Below are 18,953 nucleotides of genomic sequence, written 5' to 3' on the forward strand. Positions count from 1 at the left end.
GCTAACAACACTTATTTTAATATTTTTTCCAACATTGTTTTACCATTTTGTTAAAATTTATGTATGATCCACTAAAAATATAACCTGCATATCCAATCAGTGGGTTTCACATAAAAGTCAACTAATTAACAATGTGCGAAAATGAATGTTCAGCACTCCTCTATAATTAGTAAAACACTCTAATTTCAACAAAAGAGTTGTAAATCCAATACACCCTTGTTCATTTTGATAACTATTGAAATCAACTTTTATATTATAGAGCACAATGTGTCATTGACGTTCACAAACTTGGTTTGATTAGGGGTGTCTGTTATCGATCTATTCTGTTGACAACTAAAATTTACACGAAAGTGTGCAACATGGATGATGTGTGTGTCCTTTGCCGTGACAATTCAAAATGAGAAGTTTCATATTTAGGATTAAAAAAAATAGTTTCTTAACTAATGAACCCAAGAAAAGTTTAGAGAAATTAAGTTTACTAATACAATAAAGTTTAATCAAGGGATAAAAATGAGAAAATCTATTGTGTAAATATCAAGACTATATATTGTACGTAAAATAATAAATTTCATTAGAAACATAAAATGACACATTAATGATAACTATTTATTTAATCAAAATAGTACGAAATGCTTCTATGTTATGAGGATATTGGAGAAAACCCCTACAATTAAGCAAAAAACACTCCATTTGTATTTTAGTCTTGATATGAAAGAAGGCATTCATGTCAATGTAAACAATGCAAAAAATTGCCAAAACTATTTTGAATTAAAATTTTGGGTGAAATAACAAAAGTACAAATCAAGCAGATAATTATTTTATGTACCTTCTTTTTTTTCCACTTTCTCTCTCTGTGTGTACATGTATCTCAAAGTCATAGTTGTCACCCATCCAGTAAGAGTGGTTCTGACATGTTGCAATTTAGTATTCGACTCAATAAATTTACAATGACCTGAAAATAAAAAATGGAAAAAATTCATCAATGGAACTTTCAGAATTTAGGCATAAATCTCAGCTACCCTAATATGATATTCACTTAGGATGAGTGCATACCTCTATTTTTTTTCTTATCCTTGGATCACGGATTAAATATCAGTAAGTGTATCGAGGAAGCACCTTTTGGGAATAAACTGAATTAAGCTCATTGCTCTGGTGTAAAGGAAAACCCTTGGAGGAGGATACTATCCTTGATTCTTGAATGACCATAAAACTTCTTTCTTTACAATTGTGATGCTTGCTTTGTCACAGCACCAGTCAATATTTTGGAATATTAAACATGTAATTATATTCTTAATCAGGTGACGAAAGGACTTGAACCAGATATTACTTGTGTGAGAGATTCCCAACTTACTGGTGTTACAAAATCAAACATAAGTGCCAGTGCTGCTACTGTGGATGGCGAAGCTATAAAAAAGTCTGGTTCCAAAAGGAAACAACATTCTGATCTTACTAAGAACTCCAAAAGAAGTAGTGCAAAGTCCAATTCAGAGACTTGCATTTTAGAGTCTGTTAAGGAACCAAACTCTGAAACTCGGCTGAATACTTCGCCAAGGAGGAGGGACCGTAAGCCTAATTCTTTGATGAATGCAGAAGAAGGCTACGATCACTCTTCGATTCATATGGGAACAAAAACCGGAAAATCAGCTCAATACAGAAAGGCCCACAATACCAGCTCTGTTTCTCCAGCTTCTAAAAATCCTATCTCCAGAAAGGATATGATGCAGCCAGAGCCTAAAACGAAACATGTAGCTCTAGTTTCTGAGCCAAGACATGAGAACATTGCAAAACCAGCTCAATTGAGAAAGACTTCAGATATTGGCAGTGATTTTCTTCCTTCTAAAATCCATGCTTCCAGCAAGGATAATGTATTGTCAAAGTCTGCAGATATGAGCGTTGGTGTTAAATCATTAGTAGCTAAACCTAAAAATGATGAGAACACTGATGCTGCTCTGCGTTTTACACATGATAAAGATGGAAGCCGCCCCCAAAGACGTCGCCCAAGGAAAATAAGTAGCACAGGTAATCAAGATGTTCATACTAATTATGTGTCAATGTCAAAGGAAGGCAATTTGAATCCTCTGCTCGACAAGACTCTTCCCAAATCCCCTGATGTTGGGTTGGAAAAGGAATATCATGAAAAACCTCAGCCACCCATTAGGAAAATTAAGTTTACTCTGAAGTCTAGTGGGGGAACTGGTGTAGCTCCTGAATTGGTGGATGCTAATGTGGAACCTAAGGTTTCTTGTGAAGATGAGGGGAGAAACAAGTCAGCTATGAATGCTGAGGTGGAAAATAGAGAAGAGGCCAGATCTTCAGGTCAACCAGAGGTTAAGAAAAGGAGGAGGCATGATGATGCTACTCCTAACAAAGGTCTCAACAAATAATCTGTTGTGAAGGTATATCAAGAATCTTTTTTACAATCTTCCTGAATAACAGGAAATTTCAGTAAAACCTCACATACTTCATCTTTTGGGGGCCTTGTTGCTGCCACTTTATAGGGGTCGATTACTGAGTCTGCAAGTAAAGCATTAAGTTGTCAATTGAGTTCGATCTCATTTCAAGGATAAATTATCAATTGAAAGAACAATTTATGGTGAAACTTGATTCCATTAATTTATCTTTTTTCTTAGCTTAAAAGAAAATTTGAGAAACTTTAAAATTGTATCCTTGTATCCTTCTAAGATTTAGATTCCTCATCTTAAAACCAAATTAGAACATCAGAATCAAAGTTTAGTTCGAGTGTCTTGATCAACGCCATTAAGAAATTTCATCATGTAATATTTGGATGATAATATTTTCACCTGAGCTAAAAGATAAAATCACACTATCCCGTAGCCTATACCGTAGTTAATAGCTTCTCACCCTTTAGTATTTCCGCAACATTTAAGTTTCTCCAAGATGACCAACCATCCATATTCATTGTTACACCACCCTCCACTCATAAGTAATTCTCACAAAATTAGTACCTTCACTAAAGATATAAGTGATTCTTGAATTTGATGTGTAGGATCTTGGTCCATTATTGATAACTTCAACTTCAATTTCTAACATTTAAAAAGCCTAAAATAAAAAAAATGATGAATTATCATAATTCTATCATATTGTTTCACCATATAAAATGTTGGCCCTTAAAGTCCTCGTTGATTACAACTCTTCTGGAAATCACCTGAACTTAGATTTCACTTCCTATTTCAACTTGCCTAAGAAAAAACCAAAAATAACACGTATTTTTTATGGTACATATTTTTCCTTAATGTGGACAAACCCGATCATGTACACTCCCTATACTTTTTCCCCATACTGTTCGGTCACCCTTAATGTAAATTATTCCCTAGATATCATGGATTCTTAGAAAAGTTGAAATAGGACGTGAAATGTCAATTTAGGATCCAAGACCATAAAGAATTTATACAACTCATCACACTGCCCAAGAAATGCAATAAGAGTTGTGAACCACAAGAAATGCAATAATAGTTGTCAACCACAAGGACTTTCAAGGGCCAACCAATAAGGTTATGTTATGGTGGTGAATTTAATTTTGAATGACTAATATAAAAGTATATTTAAATATATAAGGAATGAAGCAAAAGAAATCACTTTGAGATTGTGGATTTCACTATGATAATTACAAAGTATAAAATGCAATGATTTAAAGATGAGGAACTGCATAAAACTATCAAAAGACAAAAGAATTTTTTTTGAAAAATTAGGATTTCACTAAAAAGGAGATTCTAGAGTATTCTAAGATTAAGAATTTTACATATAAAATACTTATAAATCAAAAATGTTTTGGTTATAGACATGTTAGAAAAATCAAATTATAAAAGCAATTTATTTTGAATAGTGAGGTAAAAAACCAACTGTTTTGGATACTTAAGATTTCAAAATGAAAAGTGAATTGGAAAATTATTGAGATTATTGATCTTAAAAAATCGTGAATTGCAAAGGAAAATTATTTTTAAATTAGGATTTCCCTATAGAAGAATATGATTTTAAAATTAAAATTGATAAATAACCTAAATTTGAAATGACAGTTTTTAAAAGAACATGTCCCTAAATTGATAAACAAACAAAGAAGAACCAATGATAATTCAGAATCTTGAAAGGATAACAATATGTTCTCGTACCTTGGCGATTTTGCTCAATAAGTTCGGCTCCAGAACACCCTTCTCGACTGACCAAATATATTATGGAATCTAAAATAAAAGCCAACAACTGATAACCCTGTGATCCAAACCATGATGGTGATTTGTAAATAAAAGGTGATGCCATTGAAATGTTATATAAAATGATCTTAAACAAAAAACTACCAAACTAATGTAAGGGTACTTACCGAAATCCAAGGTTTCTTCCATATATGCAAGCACGAGGGAGGCTGACAAACATCTTCACTTAGAGATTTGGAGATTGTTTGACAGAGTCATCTTCTCTACTTTTAAGTCACTTGGATTTAATGTATACAATGGTCGAACATCGAAGAATAAAAAATTGTTTTGAGATTAAGAGTTCAATGGAACCAAAAGAGAGAATTTTCATGAGAGGCGGCGGGGTGAGAGAAAGAGGGAATCAGTAATGTGTAGATTAGGGTTTCGCAAGTATAAATATATAAAATAAAACATGTGAAAAAAAACTCAAACGCGGAGTAATTCTATAATAAATTATATAGAAATATTATAATATTGTGAGATTGAAAATATATTAATTTTTTTAGTTATATGAAAAGATTATTCATTTACTCTGTTAGTTAAGCAAGAACGTGGAGTGAGAAATGTAGTAAAAACAAAGATACGAAAAAATATAATAATCTCTTATTTGAAATGCAAAAAAAAATGTGAACACAAATGTATAACGATTGGCCTCCTTTAATTTACCTTTTTCATTATTCTCGCTTCAACGAAGAAAGTGAAGGGGGAGTACTATTTTTGTTGAAGAGTCATTTATACATTTTAGTGGTTCAAGTAAAAATAATTTCTAATTTAAATAAATTCTAATAGTTATAAAATTAATAAAAATAATAGAATAACTATTAATTCATAAAAAATGTTAAATTAATTAAAAAATTAAAAATCAAAATATGATATTAAAAAATTAAATAATGTTGAATAATTATAAATATTAAAATATTCATACAAAAATATTTTCAAAGCGAGAAAGATTGGAAGGCTTTTCGTTTTGGGTTTGTGCAATTGACTTCCTCCGAGCATGCATCTCTAGAGATTAACCATCTAATGGCGTTCATTGGGTGGAAAAGCCTTGTTAGTGACACTGACAAGATTTCCACGTTAGGGCTCTTCCGGTTCGAGCTTGCAGGAAAGCAGGGAGAAAATTTCGCATGAGCAAGTTGGGGTTTTTGAGTCAAGGTGTGGGGAAAGATCGCCCTCTGTTTCTGTGCCACTCTCTTCATCGTGGCAGGCTATCTTGTGGAGGAAAACAAAGATTCGATGTTCCATTCCTTTTTCAATGGGTGAAGAGAGGATGATTTTCGGCACTTCTATGGTTTCTTTTTCGCGGGCAAGGCTACTAGACATGGTTTTGTTTCTAGAAATTCTCCCTCGTGCGCGCAGGTGTGAAGAGACCAAGATTCAAGGATGGGCTTCTCTCGTTCTTCTAATGGCTTTTCGTTTTGGAGGAAATTCTAACTTCGGAAGCGTAGATAGGCTTTTCTAAGGGTGAGTTGGATTTTTCTGCAGGAGTGGGCTTCAGCTTCTAGGAAAGCTTTGGGTACTTCTAGGGTCATGGAGTAGTGGACAGTTTGCCTCAAGGGGAAGTTTCGGCCTTGGTTACCACTAGGAGGCGTTGGCGTCCCAAGAAGTTGGAGACTAGCGGTCGAAAAGAGGTTTTAGGTTCTTAGACTACAGAGGATTCGAGGGTTTTAGGGTTATCATCGATGGTCCCTTCTGTCAAAAATTCCTTAATCTTGTCAGAGGTACAATGTTCTAACGCTTTCTAACTAGAGTCAAGTACATTTTTTTGTAGGTAAGCAGGTAGGTGTCGTTTATGAAAGTGCAGAGGAAAAGAAATATCTTGCGCTTTCAGATCATGTGATGTTTCGCGAAGGAAGAGTAGACGGTAGATTCCATCATGGTTTGTTTCTATCTAGTTTTGTTGTAGTCGAAGGGCTTTTTTGGAGGGTTTCGTAGTGTGTTGTGCTTCCTCTGGTCTTTGTGTTTCTTTTATGATCGTTATCTATAAAGTCTTTCATTTGAGTTTTTTTTTGTTCGTTTTTTGTTGGTTTGTTTTGGGGGCTTGATTTCTGTCTCCATCTATGGGTGTTTGGCTTATTTGTTTGTGTTTACACTATTCTTTTGTTGGATATGTCTTCCTTTTAAGGAGGACTTTGTACATGTGTCTTATTTTATCAATACAAATTTTACTTTTTAAGAAAAATATATGAACCTATCGTAAAAGTTAAGTTTTTTCTTTCGTAATTTTATTAAATAAAACAAGATATAAAAGTGAAAACTTCTCTTTTCCTACTTTACGTCCTCCTCTATTTTTCTTGAACCAATAATCCATTATTACTTATCATTATTTATCCATATATCATTAGTTTTTCTCATTTCTTCTTTTAAACTAAATGTACTAATGTAGTGAAATGTGATTTTTGTTTTTTATTTGTTATCGTAAAATAAGAAAAAAGACAAAAGACACTAAGGAACACCAAAAGAGTCTCTCAACAAGAGAGGCTCTAACTCAATATGAGGAACTTCTAAAAGCATATGAGCAAACACTCGAATGCGAAGACAATTCGCAGTAGAATTAGACTCACAAGGAATCTTAAGAACAATGACATTCCAATCACTATAAATCTGCTCCTTGATGTCACACGTGATGGGTTACCTTTACCAAGATGAGTTTATATGGTGTAAGTATAATAGTTTATGCATTAAGTTTGTCATTCTCTGTTCAATTGCCTTTGGTACAACTTGGCTTAGGAATTTCCAAAGGCTAATGGAATTGGATTCAGATTGAAATCGTCTACAAGTGATTTTTTGTAGTTAGCTACCAACCTATTTTTTAAAATTGGGTTGTTATTCATGCTATTGGGGAAAAAGCAAATTACCCTATATTTTGAGTTACTTTATTTTTTTTTTGAAAGCAAAAGATATATTAACATATAGAATGTTGAGAAACAACCCCTCTCAACATGGGTACAGTAACCTAGCCAAACACGTGGCAAAAACCCAACCACTAACGTCAAAAACCCCACGAAGACCTCAAATCAAACCCCACAAACAACAACATGGTTGTTTTCTTTATTAAAGTAGTATTAAGTTTTATCTGATGCTTAGATATGCTTATGTCTGATCTGTTTACATCATTTTGGTGTTGTTAATTGTTTTTAAAACTTGTGCAATTGCAGCGGTTAGAAACCGCCGCTAAAAAACATTTCTTTTGTGTAATGCTAATACCTATACCGATGGAAGAAGTCGTAGGTATATCTCAAAGTATTTTTCCTACGGATTCAAAACTGTCACTATAGCATATACCGACGGAAATGTATCCGTGGGTATAGCGAATTAAAAACCTCGAAATGAGATGTCCGTCGGTAAAGATTTTTGGGTTATACCCACGGTTTTAAACCCTTTACCAACAGTTTTCTGTCGTTGGTATATGGCAAATTTGTTGTAGTGCTCTTACTCAAGCTAACTCCAACCTCTCTCTCGTAGCCATGGCTTGTTGAATAAAATTTATCGATGTATGCTAGATTGAGATTAATGATTTTAAAAAATTCTGAATTGCAAAGGAAAATTGTTTGAAATTAAGAACTTCAGTATAGAAGAATATGATTTTAGAATTAAAATTAAGATTGATATGTAACCTAAATTTGAAATTATAGCTTTTAAAATAACATTTAAATTGATAAACAAACAAATAAGAACAAATAATAATTCAAAAGGTTGAAAGGATAACTATATATGCTCGTACCTCGACAGTTTTTCTCAACAAGTTCGGCTCCATAAGGCCTTTCTCGACTGACCAAATCTATAATGTAATCTAAAATAAAACTCAACCAACAAATATGTGATCCAAACCATAATGGTGATTTGTAAATAAAAGGTGATTGTCATTGAAATGTGATATTATCCAAAATGATCTTAAACAAAAATTACCAAAGGGGACTAACCAAGTTCAAAGGTTTCTTTCATATATATATGCAATCACGAGAGAGGCTGACAAACATTTCCCCTAGGGTTTCAGAGATTTTTTGACAGAGGCATCATCTCTACTTCTAAGTCACTTGGATATAATGTAAACAGTGGACGAACAATGAGGAATAAAAAAATTATTTTGAGATTAAGGTTTCAATGGAACCAAAAGAGAGAATTTTCATGAGAGGCGGCAGGGTGAGAGAAAGAGGAGAATCTGAAATGTGGACATTAGGGTTTCGCAAGTATAAATATATAAAAGAAAATATGTGAAAAAAACTCAAACATGGAGTAATTCTATGATAAAATCTTATATAGAGATATTATAAGATTATATTGTGAGATTGAAATTATACTGACTTTTGTATAAGGATAAAAAAAAATTTGCTTACTCCTTGTTAGTTAAGCAAGAAAGTGGAGTGAGAAATGTAGTAAAAATAATGATAAAAGAGAATAAAATAATGGCTTAAATACTCTAGAGGTCCCTGAAATTGTCTGCCGTATGAAAATAAGTCCCTGAAAAATATTTTTCCGATTCGGGATCCCTGGAATTTCTTTTTTAATCTAAATAAGTCCCTACCCGTGTTCTGAGCTTATGTGGCTCTTATTTTGCACAATCATCAATTCCACGTGTATTTTTTCTTTTTCTTTTATTCCAAGTGTGTTAATGAATTATAATTAACAACTAAATCTCAAAAGTAATCCCTATCTACAAAATGTATGGAAAAAAAATCCCTTTTGGGAATCTCTATCAGTGTCTGTAAAAAACTGATTTGCAATTGAAACACCAGAAAATTCAGCAACCACCTCTCAAACTTCAAAAATTGAAACTCCAGCAACCTTCACCTCTTAGTCGTAACAACAACTTAGAAATCTACGAAATGTATGGAAAAGATCTACATATCCAAGAAAATGCACAAGCCAAATCTGCAAAATGTATGAACAAGATCTAGATCCAACCTTCGCAGAATCCAAATCGCACAAGACCCGATTGGAAAAAGGAACAAGGTTACAGGGGTAGAAGAAGGGGAACAACAGGCCACACCACGCACCCTTACTCTAGATCTGACCAGCTGAGCGTAGCTACGAGGGCGACAATGACCTTCAAGGGTGGCCGCAAGTGTGGCTTCCATGGTCACGATGGCTGGTTCGAGAGTGTCGACAAAGCTTCAAGCGTGGCTCCGAAAATGGCGACGAATGCTTCGTACCGTGAGGACTTCCCATCGGCGAGACTGGAGTACTCCTCTAGACTTTGGATAAGGAAGGTGAGGTGAGATTTTTTCATGGGTTTGGGTTTTTTTTCTGGGTTGGAGCTTTTTCTACTTTCTTTTCAACAAGAAGATGATGAAATTCTTGGTATATTTCCTGGGTTGGTGTTTGTTTGTTGGGGTTATGGAGTTTTATCTTGAAAGAGATAAAAGGTAGGATCAAGAAAAAAAAGAAGCAGAAGGAGGATGAAGAAGATGAACAAAACGTTGAAGAATGAGGATGAAAATTAGAGTGAATGATGAGATTAATAAGATTAAGAATAAATTAGGATTAGAGGTTAATTAGATTAACAATAACTTAGGGTTAGGGATTAATTTTAACAGTTGGAAAATAAAAAATATATAAAATACACTTGGAATTGATGACTGTGTAAAATAAGAGCCACATAAGCTCAGAACACGGGTAGGGACTTATTTAGATTAAAAAAGAAATTCTAGGGATCCCGAATCGGAAAAATATTTTTCAAGGACTTATTTTCATACGGCAGACAATTTCAGGGACCTCCAGAGTATTTAAGCCTAAAATAATCTCTCATTTGGAATGCAAAAAAAATGTGAATATGAGTATAAAACGTTTGGTCTCCTTTATTTTTTTTTTTTTAATATCTTCTTCAACTAAGAAAGTGAAGGGGGTACTATTTTGGTCGAATAGTCATTTATATCTTTAAGTGGTTCAAGTAAAAATAACTTCTAATTTAAATAATATAAAAATAATAGAGGAACTATTATTTTATAAAAAATGTTGAATTAATTTAAAAATAAAATCAGAATATTTAATTGAAAAATTATAAAAATTTAAAAAAATCATATAAAAATATTTTTCAAAGTGAGAAAGATTGGAAAGGTTTTTTATTTTGGCTTTGTGTACTTTACATCCCCAAGCATGCATCTCTGGAGATTAGCCGTCTAAATGGCGTTGGGTGGATGGAGTGGCCTTATTTGTGCCATCGGCAAGATTTCCACATCAGGGTTGTTCGGGGTCGAGCTTGAAGGAAAGTAGGGAGAAAATTTCGCATGAGCAAGTTGGGTTTTTGAGTCAAGGTGTGGGGAAAGATCGCCCTGTGTGTCTGTCCCATTCTCTTCATCGTAGCGGACTATCGTGGTTAGCATGCATGGTTATTTTTCAAAAATTCCTACTTTAGTCGATGAAGAGAGGATGATTTCTAGCACTTCTATGGTCTCTTTTTCACGAGCGAGGTCAGCATGCATGGTTATTTTTCAAAAATTATCCCTTGTGTGTGCAGGAGTGAAGAGACCAAGATTAAAGGAATGGCTTATCCCGTTCTTCTGATGGCTTGTCGTTTTGAGGGAAATTCTAGCTTCAGAAGCGTAGATAGGCTTTTCGCTAAGGGTGAGCTAGATTTTTCTACAAGAGGGGGCTTTAGTTTCCGAGAAAGTTTTGGGGCCTTAAAGTGAAAAGTTATGTGTTATGTGGTGTCTCCCTTGGTGTGTTGTTTGCTCGACTGCTGGAAAGTTTGGATTTTGGTTCTAGTGTAGTGGGAACTCAGCCTGAGGGGACTGATATGGTGATTTTTGTCAGCTCCTCTTTGCAATTTTGGGTGCTTCAAGGGTCATGGATGGGTGGATGGTTCACCTCAAGGGGAGGGTTCGGCGTTAGTTACCACTAGGAGGCGTGGGCGTCCCAAGAAGTTGGAGACTAGAGTCGAAAAAAGAAGGTTGTAGGTTCTCAGACTACAAAGGCTTCGAGCGTTTTGGGGTCATCATCGATGGTCCATTTTGCCAAAAATTCCTTAATCTTGTTGGAGGCACCATGTTCGCACAACGTTCTAAATATAGTCTAGCACACTTTTTTTGGTAGATAAGAAGGTAGGTGTGGTTTATGAAGGTGCGGATGAAGAGACCATTTTGGCGCTTTCTAATCATGTAATGTTTCGCAAGGAAGAGTAGAGGGTTGATTTCATCATCATTTGTTTCTTTCCATTTTTATTGTGGTCGAAGGGATCTTTTGGAGGGTTTTGTGGTGTGGTGTGCTTCCTCATATCTTTGTGTTTCTTTTTGGATCGTTATCTATAATATTGCCTTTGGGGTTCTGTTGGTTGACTTTGGGGGCTTGATTTCTCTCCCCCTCTATGAGTGTTTGGCCTGTTTTGTTGGATATGTCTTTCTTTTAAGGAGGACTTTGTACATATTCCTTTTTTTACTAAACAAAACAAGATAGAAGAGTGAAAACTTCACTTTTCCTACTTTACATCCTCTTCTATTTTTCTTGAACCAATAATTTCAATAATCCATTACTTAACATCATTATTTATCCATTTATCTTCAATTTTTCTGAGTTCCTCTTTCAAACCAAACGTACTAATGTAGTATCTCAATTTCTCTTTCAATTTTATTTGCTTATCAATAAAATTGATTGAGGCAAGAATAAAATATAAACAAAAAAGTAGAATAATTTTTTTCTTTATCAAAAAACAAGAAGAAAGACAAAAGAAACTAAGGAACGCCAAGGGAGTATCTCAACAAGAGAAACTCTTACACAACAACAAGATCTTCTAAAAACAAATGAGCAAACACCCGAATGCGAAGTCAATCCCCAGTAGAATTAGACTCACGAGAAACCTTAAATACTGTGACTGTCCAATCTCTATGAACAAGCTCCCTGATGTCACACATGATGGGAAAAACTATATCCCCACTATCATCCTCCAAACCGTTAAAAGGTTAGCACAATCCACCTCACTATCTACTAATGTTCAATTTTACGACAAGAAATGTTTTTCAGTAGAACATATAGAAATGAAACATCAAATTAATGGAAAGGATCAACTATAAAACTACCTTGAAATGGCTGGAAAAAGTTGGTGAACAATGAAATTTTTGGAATAAGTTAATTTTAATAAGTGCTAAACAAAAGAAGTGACCAATTGGCCAATTTTGACACCAAATCCACTTTTCGTGCCAAAACAGGAATTCAATTTCGCAAGTGGGTAGGACGGGGAAGACCCACATTAGGCATTTCTCTATAACGTATAATTACAGAGCACCAAACGAAAAATCCATTAAATCTACCATGCATTGCACTGCTAAAAAAATTCTTAAAAGACATACAAATCTATCTATCTATATCTATCAATCTATCTATCCTTCTATCTATCTATCTATCTATCTATCTATCTATCTATATATATATAATCTATAATCTATCTATGTATCTATCTATCTATCTATCTATCTATAATCTATATAAAATCAGAGTTTCTGCAGCCTGGAGGGCAACTTTGTCCTTCAACAATTCAATGCACTACCATCTAATTTTTATCATGGACATTTTAGTAAAAGTACAAATTATTTCCTAAAGAATCAATCACAGCCGTCCATTCCTCAATCATATTTTCCATCAGCTCTTTCCCCTTCCTTTCATGTGTTTCTTTTTCTTTTTCCGTTCCCCAGACTTCCATCTTCCTTTGCAGCTGTTCAGTTTCTCATTTGACAAATATAAAGAAAAAAGAATCGAAGAAAGAAAAAGAGAGGGAGAGAAGGAAAAGGCAAGTATGAGATGGAGAAAGAAAGATCGAGACGATGTAGAAAGATGGAGAAGATAAGAACGATAATGATTCGTCCGGCGACGGTGGAGGCTGGCAGACAGAGTTCCTTTTTCTCCATTATTGTCTTATGACATGGGTAATTTTCTGTTATATGTGATATTTTCCCATTGTTGCATGTTCTGCCTTCGACATATTGTTTTATCTCACAACTTCCCTTGTTGTTTCTTCAATAGACAAGACCTACTCATCATCATCATCATCTAGATTAATGGTAAGAACTCTCTTTTAAACGCATTTTTGCATCTGATTTCGCAGTCATGTGTACCTCTAATTTGGATATTGTTGTGAGGTTTTTTCATGTAGATTTCACTTAAAAGAACACATTTGCAGGGCTGATCCTGATATTGAGCTTCCAGGGCCGTTTGTATACAAAGTTTATCGAGAATCATTTGAAAAGGATTTCAACATGGCAGATATTGAACCTGAAAAATCAGTAAGATCTTTAAGTATTTCTTGCAACCTTTGCTTTATGGCTTCTTTATTTGATAAAATCTGAGACATTACCCCAACAAAAGAGTCTTCAAGAGTTCTTATTTCCTTTCTAATTACTTTATTTCCTAATTTTTTCCCAGCTTTCCTGTCACTCCCATTTGCAAATATAGGCCAGATGGGGAATTCCTGCGCTGAATCGCTGCTTCTCCTCGAAGTTTTCTAGAGAAATTGAGCAAGAGTCATCCAATTTTGTAACGCTTGGTATTACCATTGATGAGAACAAATAGATTGATGGCATTGAAGGTAGTTTTTGGATTAATTCTTCCCCTTTTGTCCAGCAAATCCATATTTGCTAATATTTTATTTTCAGAATTCCCCTATCCCTTTAAGGTAATTGTGTGTTGATTGATAGTGAAACATATTGTGCTCAAATAAACATATGAATTGAAAGATTAGAGACGAGTGGATTATAAATGTTTAAGAGAGCTACACAGTTTTGTTGTCTTTGATTTATTCCTCCCCCCCCCCTTCTGTTTAAACTGTATCAGCAGTTTATTTTCATGTATTTTGAAAGAATCCAGTTATATAATTGGGTTGCTTTGTTTATGTATTTTAGGTGCCCACTAGGGTGGGCAACTTTGAAACTGGTCCACCGGTGCACCATGATTTATAACCATTAGATTTTAGCATCTTAGAATATTTTCTAATTGAATGGTCAGGATTTGATACATGAAAAAATGGTAAAAATGTAAGTGTCACACTTCTTCCCCACCAACAAATCATTCTCTTTATACACTAACCCAGAGATAACTGTGATTTTTTTTTTTTGAACACGGAATCGGAATCAATTTGAGTTAATCTTGGTCAAAGAAAATCATGAAGATGGCAAGTGAGAAGGACATCTCACTTCTTTGTTTTTATCAAAGTGTTGAACATCTTCAAAATAGAAACGGAAAAGGAAATGCAGCACCAAAAAAACGGATTTGGATCCTCTCCTGCTGGTCTCTCTCCAGCAGCCTCTCCAGCACCAATTATGGCCCTTTGATATATCTAACGGTCCAGCCAAGTAAAGTTAAGTGGAGCCGCACCGCACCAATTATCTTGCTGTAAACAATGTAGTAATTTTTTTCTTGGAATGTTTTTACGTCACATACTATCTCTCAATTTCTCTTTCTTGGAACATAATGTTTTTACGTTACACTTTTGTTATCTTTCAAGCTTCGTTTTACTTGAAAAAAATATAATTTAATTAGTGTAAATAAACCTAAATTTGCTTATGATTTTCTTAATATCTCTAAAAAAATATTTAAACAGCTAAAATCACTTTTTTTTAAATCATTATTTTTTAATCTGAAATAAATACACTTTATGTTTTTTATTTTATCGGAATGATAAATTGCACTTTGTAGGGATTGATTTCTGAACCTCCTACACCTCAACTGATATATCTCATAACTCCTACCACTTAAGCTATCATTCAGAATAATAGCTCAAGTGATAAGAGTTAGAGGATATATACGTTAGGTAAGGAAGGTTCAAAGATCAATTTTTTTAGGGTGCAATTTATCATTCCGATATAAAAAATAATAATTCAATCAATTTTTTAAAGTAATGTGTCCAATTTATGTTGTGACACATGTCCTAAATTTCACAATAAAAGTTAATATCAAATACATTGTAAATCGGCTTTTCAGTAATATAAATATTAGTATAATCTTCAACTTTTTAAATCAATGTTTGAACTTTGAAATGATGATGCTGTCAAAAAAAACTTTGCAATGATGGAGGATTCCACGGATAATATAAGGTATCGTGCGGCTCCAGTAAGCTTTCCGTAACTTGACCGTTAGATGAATCAAATGGTTATAATTGGTGCTGGAGAGGCTGCTGGAGAGAGACCAGCAGGAGAGGATCCAAATCCCAAAAAAAACACTGCCATTCTCACTTTCTATCTTTGTATTGACTAGTCAAAAAATTCATTACGAATTTATAAAATTTTTAAATATTACAGAACAAAACACAAAAACTGCAGAACAGAAGAGGGAACAGAAGAGGGGAATTTTTGCAGTTACATAGAAAAAAAACATAAAAAAATTACAGAAGCTTGGTCATTGAGAAGCTTCAATCTTGCAGTATTGCTCCGATCTGGAAGGGAGATGAGAGGGTTTCAAAAATAGAGTAAAAGGAACAACAGAAAAGAAAAAAGGAACAACAAAAGCATACCTCAAATCGATTGCATGTGTGAAAAAGATCCTTATTTCCTTCGATCAAGTAGAAAAGGAACCACCTTTGGTCCGATCTAGTGGAAAAAGAATCACCTTTGCTCCGATCTGATGAAGTTGATGACGGGAAGTGATGGGGATGCCGGATTTCAGGGAGAAAGGTGAGGTTTTTGATGATTTAAGGGAGATTTAAGGACTGGAGAGGGGCGGAGTGCGGCGGAGGAGGTTGGGTGTAGAAAAGAGAGGGAAGAAGAAGAAGAAGAGAGAGGCGGAGGTGGTGGCCGGAGAAGTGCAGAAAAGAAAAGGAAGAAAGTGATGGCGGCGGAGAGGATGACAGGTGAAGAGAAGAAGAGACCGAGAGAGGAGAGCCGCATAAATGGCCGAAGAAGAGGAAAATGAAGAAGGTGACGGTGGTGGAGAGCATAAGAGATCATAGAGGAGAGGAAGATGGTGAAAACGGCTAGAGTGGATGAAGGGGTGAAAATTTTAGGGTTTAATTTTTTTTTTTATCTGTTGTAAATTACTAAACAACCCCTTGGTCCACCGGTGGACCAGTTTCAAAGTTGCCCACCCTAGTGGACACCTGTATTTATATTTTATCTTAGAAGATGAACATGAAGGTTGTGAAAACTGGCACAATAGGTGTGGGGGATTTTGCACAGTTAGTATTTGCTGCCTATTAAATGACCCTTTAGCTGAATTTCTTTTTATGACTTCCTACAGCTCTGCCTTAGTTAGCTTTGCACCATTGAGTTGGGTCTCTGACATAGTGCTACCCTAGTAGAAAAGTCTTGGTTATGCAAGAAACCAACATATCCATAAATTGAGTACCACAGGCCAAATAGAAGTCTGGATCTTGAAGGATGCATTGAACTTCAAAAGGAGTTAATCAAAATTACAGCCATTCTACTTAACCAATGAGCCAGAAAATGAAAAAAGGGTTTGCAGGAATACATCCAATTAGACAGATAAACAAAGCCAACGAGACACGAAGAGACTCCGATCAGAAAATTCAATAAAAATGAAAAATTTAATTCCATGAAACACAGAAATAAAAACCAATTATCCCAAAAATCAAACAAGCAAAAGTAAATTTAAACAATTGAGACAAGCAAAGCTTATATAATTCAAAATCAATTTTACTGATACTGCAAATAAAAATCACAAATATTAGGTTAAAAAGTAGGGATTTCTAGTTGAAACACAGGAAAGTGGAACCAAATAGAATAGTTTAACACTATGTTCGCTAGATGACATATGGAATGAGAGCGAGGAAGTTCATTGGAACAGGATCTCCAAGCCCTTTCCCTTCTCTCACTCCATAAGCCTCTACCAAACACTGCATTAAGATAACTCCAGATTCAGCATCGGTTATGGTGCAAGGCTCAGATTTCACACACAGATTAGATCGATCGTCAAAAAAGCAATACCGCCATAGATGGCTGCAACGAGATTCGAAATTTCCGATCAAGTTGCCGCGCCACCGGATGCATTGTTTGACGGCGACCGATCCGTCCGCTCGACACTCCGAAACCATCGTCATTGCCTGAGAGAAAGAGAGAAGCGGAGACAGAAAGAGGGACCAAAAATATATTTAAGCATAAAAAATGAGGTGTGTATATATCATTGTTGCCAGGAACAGGTAGCGAGATTCAGAGAGAGAGAGAGAGAAAGAGAGGGACAGTTTTTTTTTTTTTTTTGGTTACATCGAGAGATTAGGGTTTGATGTTGCATCAGAGAGAAACCTCAGCGAGGAACAGAGTGTGCGTGAAAACCCCAAATCTACTCTGAAGTTGTGTCCCTGAGATTTATGTTGGAGACTCAACTGGTGCTTTTTCTTAATTTCCAATTATACCCTTCTTGTAGTTACCATGATGATGGGAATGGGAGCAAGGAGAAATGGTAGTATTGTCTATTTGGACTTGGGCCTTTTGACCTCACTTGAACCGGTTCTGCTCCACAACCAGCAAGAGGCTAAATAGCTGATAATATTGAGATTAATCTTTATCCAGAGTCACCATACTAAGAGGTTGAGAACTCACCAATGATATGATAAAGTGTGTTTGAAAAATCCAAATGGATCTATCTAGGTGTGGTCCACGTCGAGTAGAAGGAATAAATAGTTGCTTTTAGAAAGATGGATTCACATCCAAAAGTGCTAGAATTGAAACCAAAACATGCACGAAGTATTGAACCACTATGTCAACCAACAAAGTTTGAAGTACTTGAATTTCATCGGTGCTTATTTTTTGCGACAAATTACCAATGGTAAGAAACTATAAGTATAGGCTTTGTAGGTAAGAATTACAAACTACCTTTGAACGTCTCAATTGTAATTTTATATGATCCTATCTATCGGTAAAATAGCTTATTGATCGAACGCTCTTGCACCAAAAATGAACGAGGAGAAGCGATATGTCGAAGTTGTGGGACGTAAAAATGAATCGGGAGAGGAGTATTCCGACTAAGAGAGAAGTACCCACACGAGTGGTGGTTGATGAAGTAAGATGAGAATGTCAGCTTTGAGTAACCATTGAGATAATAAAAAATCATTTTACCTTTTTTGGTTAGAACTTGAGGGGGCTCCCTAAAAAAGATGGCGAACAAAATGGCCTTTGCTAGGGGAGAAACATATAATTGATGCAAGAACAATGTCATTTATGCTTTAACACTTAACACATACTAAACTCTTTGCAAGCCTCTGGACACCGGCACAACCATCAAGACAATGTGAAAATTTGTATGAGTGGATAAAAAAATCGGATGATTCAGTTGAATCATTAAAAACCTTAACTTGAATTTGACATGTACAATAGTTATTGATTCTCCGACTTAGTCTTTATTTTTTGGATGGGAAAACGGGACTAATTAAACTGTGTCCTTCACAAGAAGAGTTTCTAGGCAAACAGAACATAAAAAACTACCAAGTGATATTGCAAAACTATTCTTTGTTTAGCAATCACTAAACCATGCTGCAGCTTAATATTCCAGTCCCTGTCAAACATTTCCCAAACAGTAATAAGCTAAGCTCCGAGGCAGCTAGCTCAACTGATTAGAATTGAACTAAGAATTTAAATCAAATTCATGCAGTCCAGTTCACAGATCACATTTCCAATAAGAGAGGAGCGACATGCCCAGATGAATTCACAAAACCTTTCACCCAGTTTTCACACATATATGAAAGCTGCAAAGCTGAAAATTATACCACCATATTATACCATAATATACTTAACATGACCATACTTCCATCTACATTTAATATATGAAAGCTGCAAAGCTGAAAATTTGTGAACTATCAATTTTGGAAACCGATTA

At 34.9% G+C, this 18,953-nt stretch overlaps 1 protein-coding gene and 1 long non-coding RNA gene across 2 annotated transcripts; both read left to right on the forward strand.

Annotated features, from left to right (window-relative positions):
* Window positions 1-861: 861 nt before the first annotated feature.
* LOC130744680 (uncharacterized) lies at window positions 862-2,384 on the forward strand. The gene is made up of 2 exons (XM_057596845.1): window positions 862-894; window positions 1,299-2,384. Exons 1-2 carry the CDS (start codon window positions 862-864, stop codon window positions 2,382-2,384), a joined length of 1,119 nt encoding a protein of 372 aa, XP_057452828.1.
* A 10,332-nt stretch (window positions 2,385-12,716) lies between these two features.
* On the forward strand, window positions 12,717-14,182 carry LOC130742555 (uncharacterized). Its single transcript, XR_009021196.1, has 4 exons — window positions 12,717-13,060; window positions 13,158-13,195; window positions 13,315-13,417; window positions 13,587-14,182. It is a non-coding gene; the product is annotated as an uncharacterized LOC130742555 (long non-coding RNA).
* The last annotated feature ends 4,771 nt before the right edge of the window (window positions 14,183-18,953 follow it).

Source organism: Lotus japonicus, chromosome 3, assembly GCF_012489685.1.
Source record: "Lotus japonicus ecotype B-129 chromosome 3, LjGifu_v1.2".
Lineage (NCBI taxonomy): Eukaryota > Viridiplantae > Streptophyta > Magnoliopsida > Fabales > Fabaceae > Lotus > Lotus japonicus.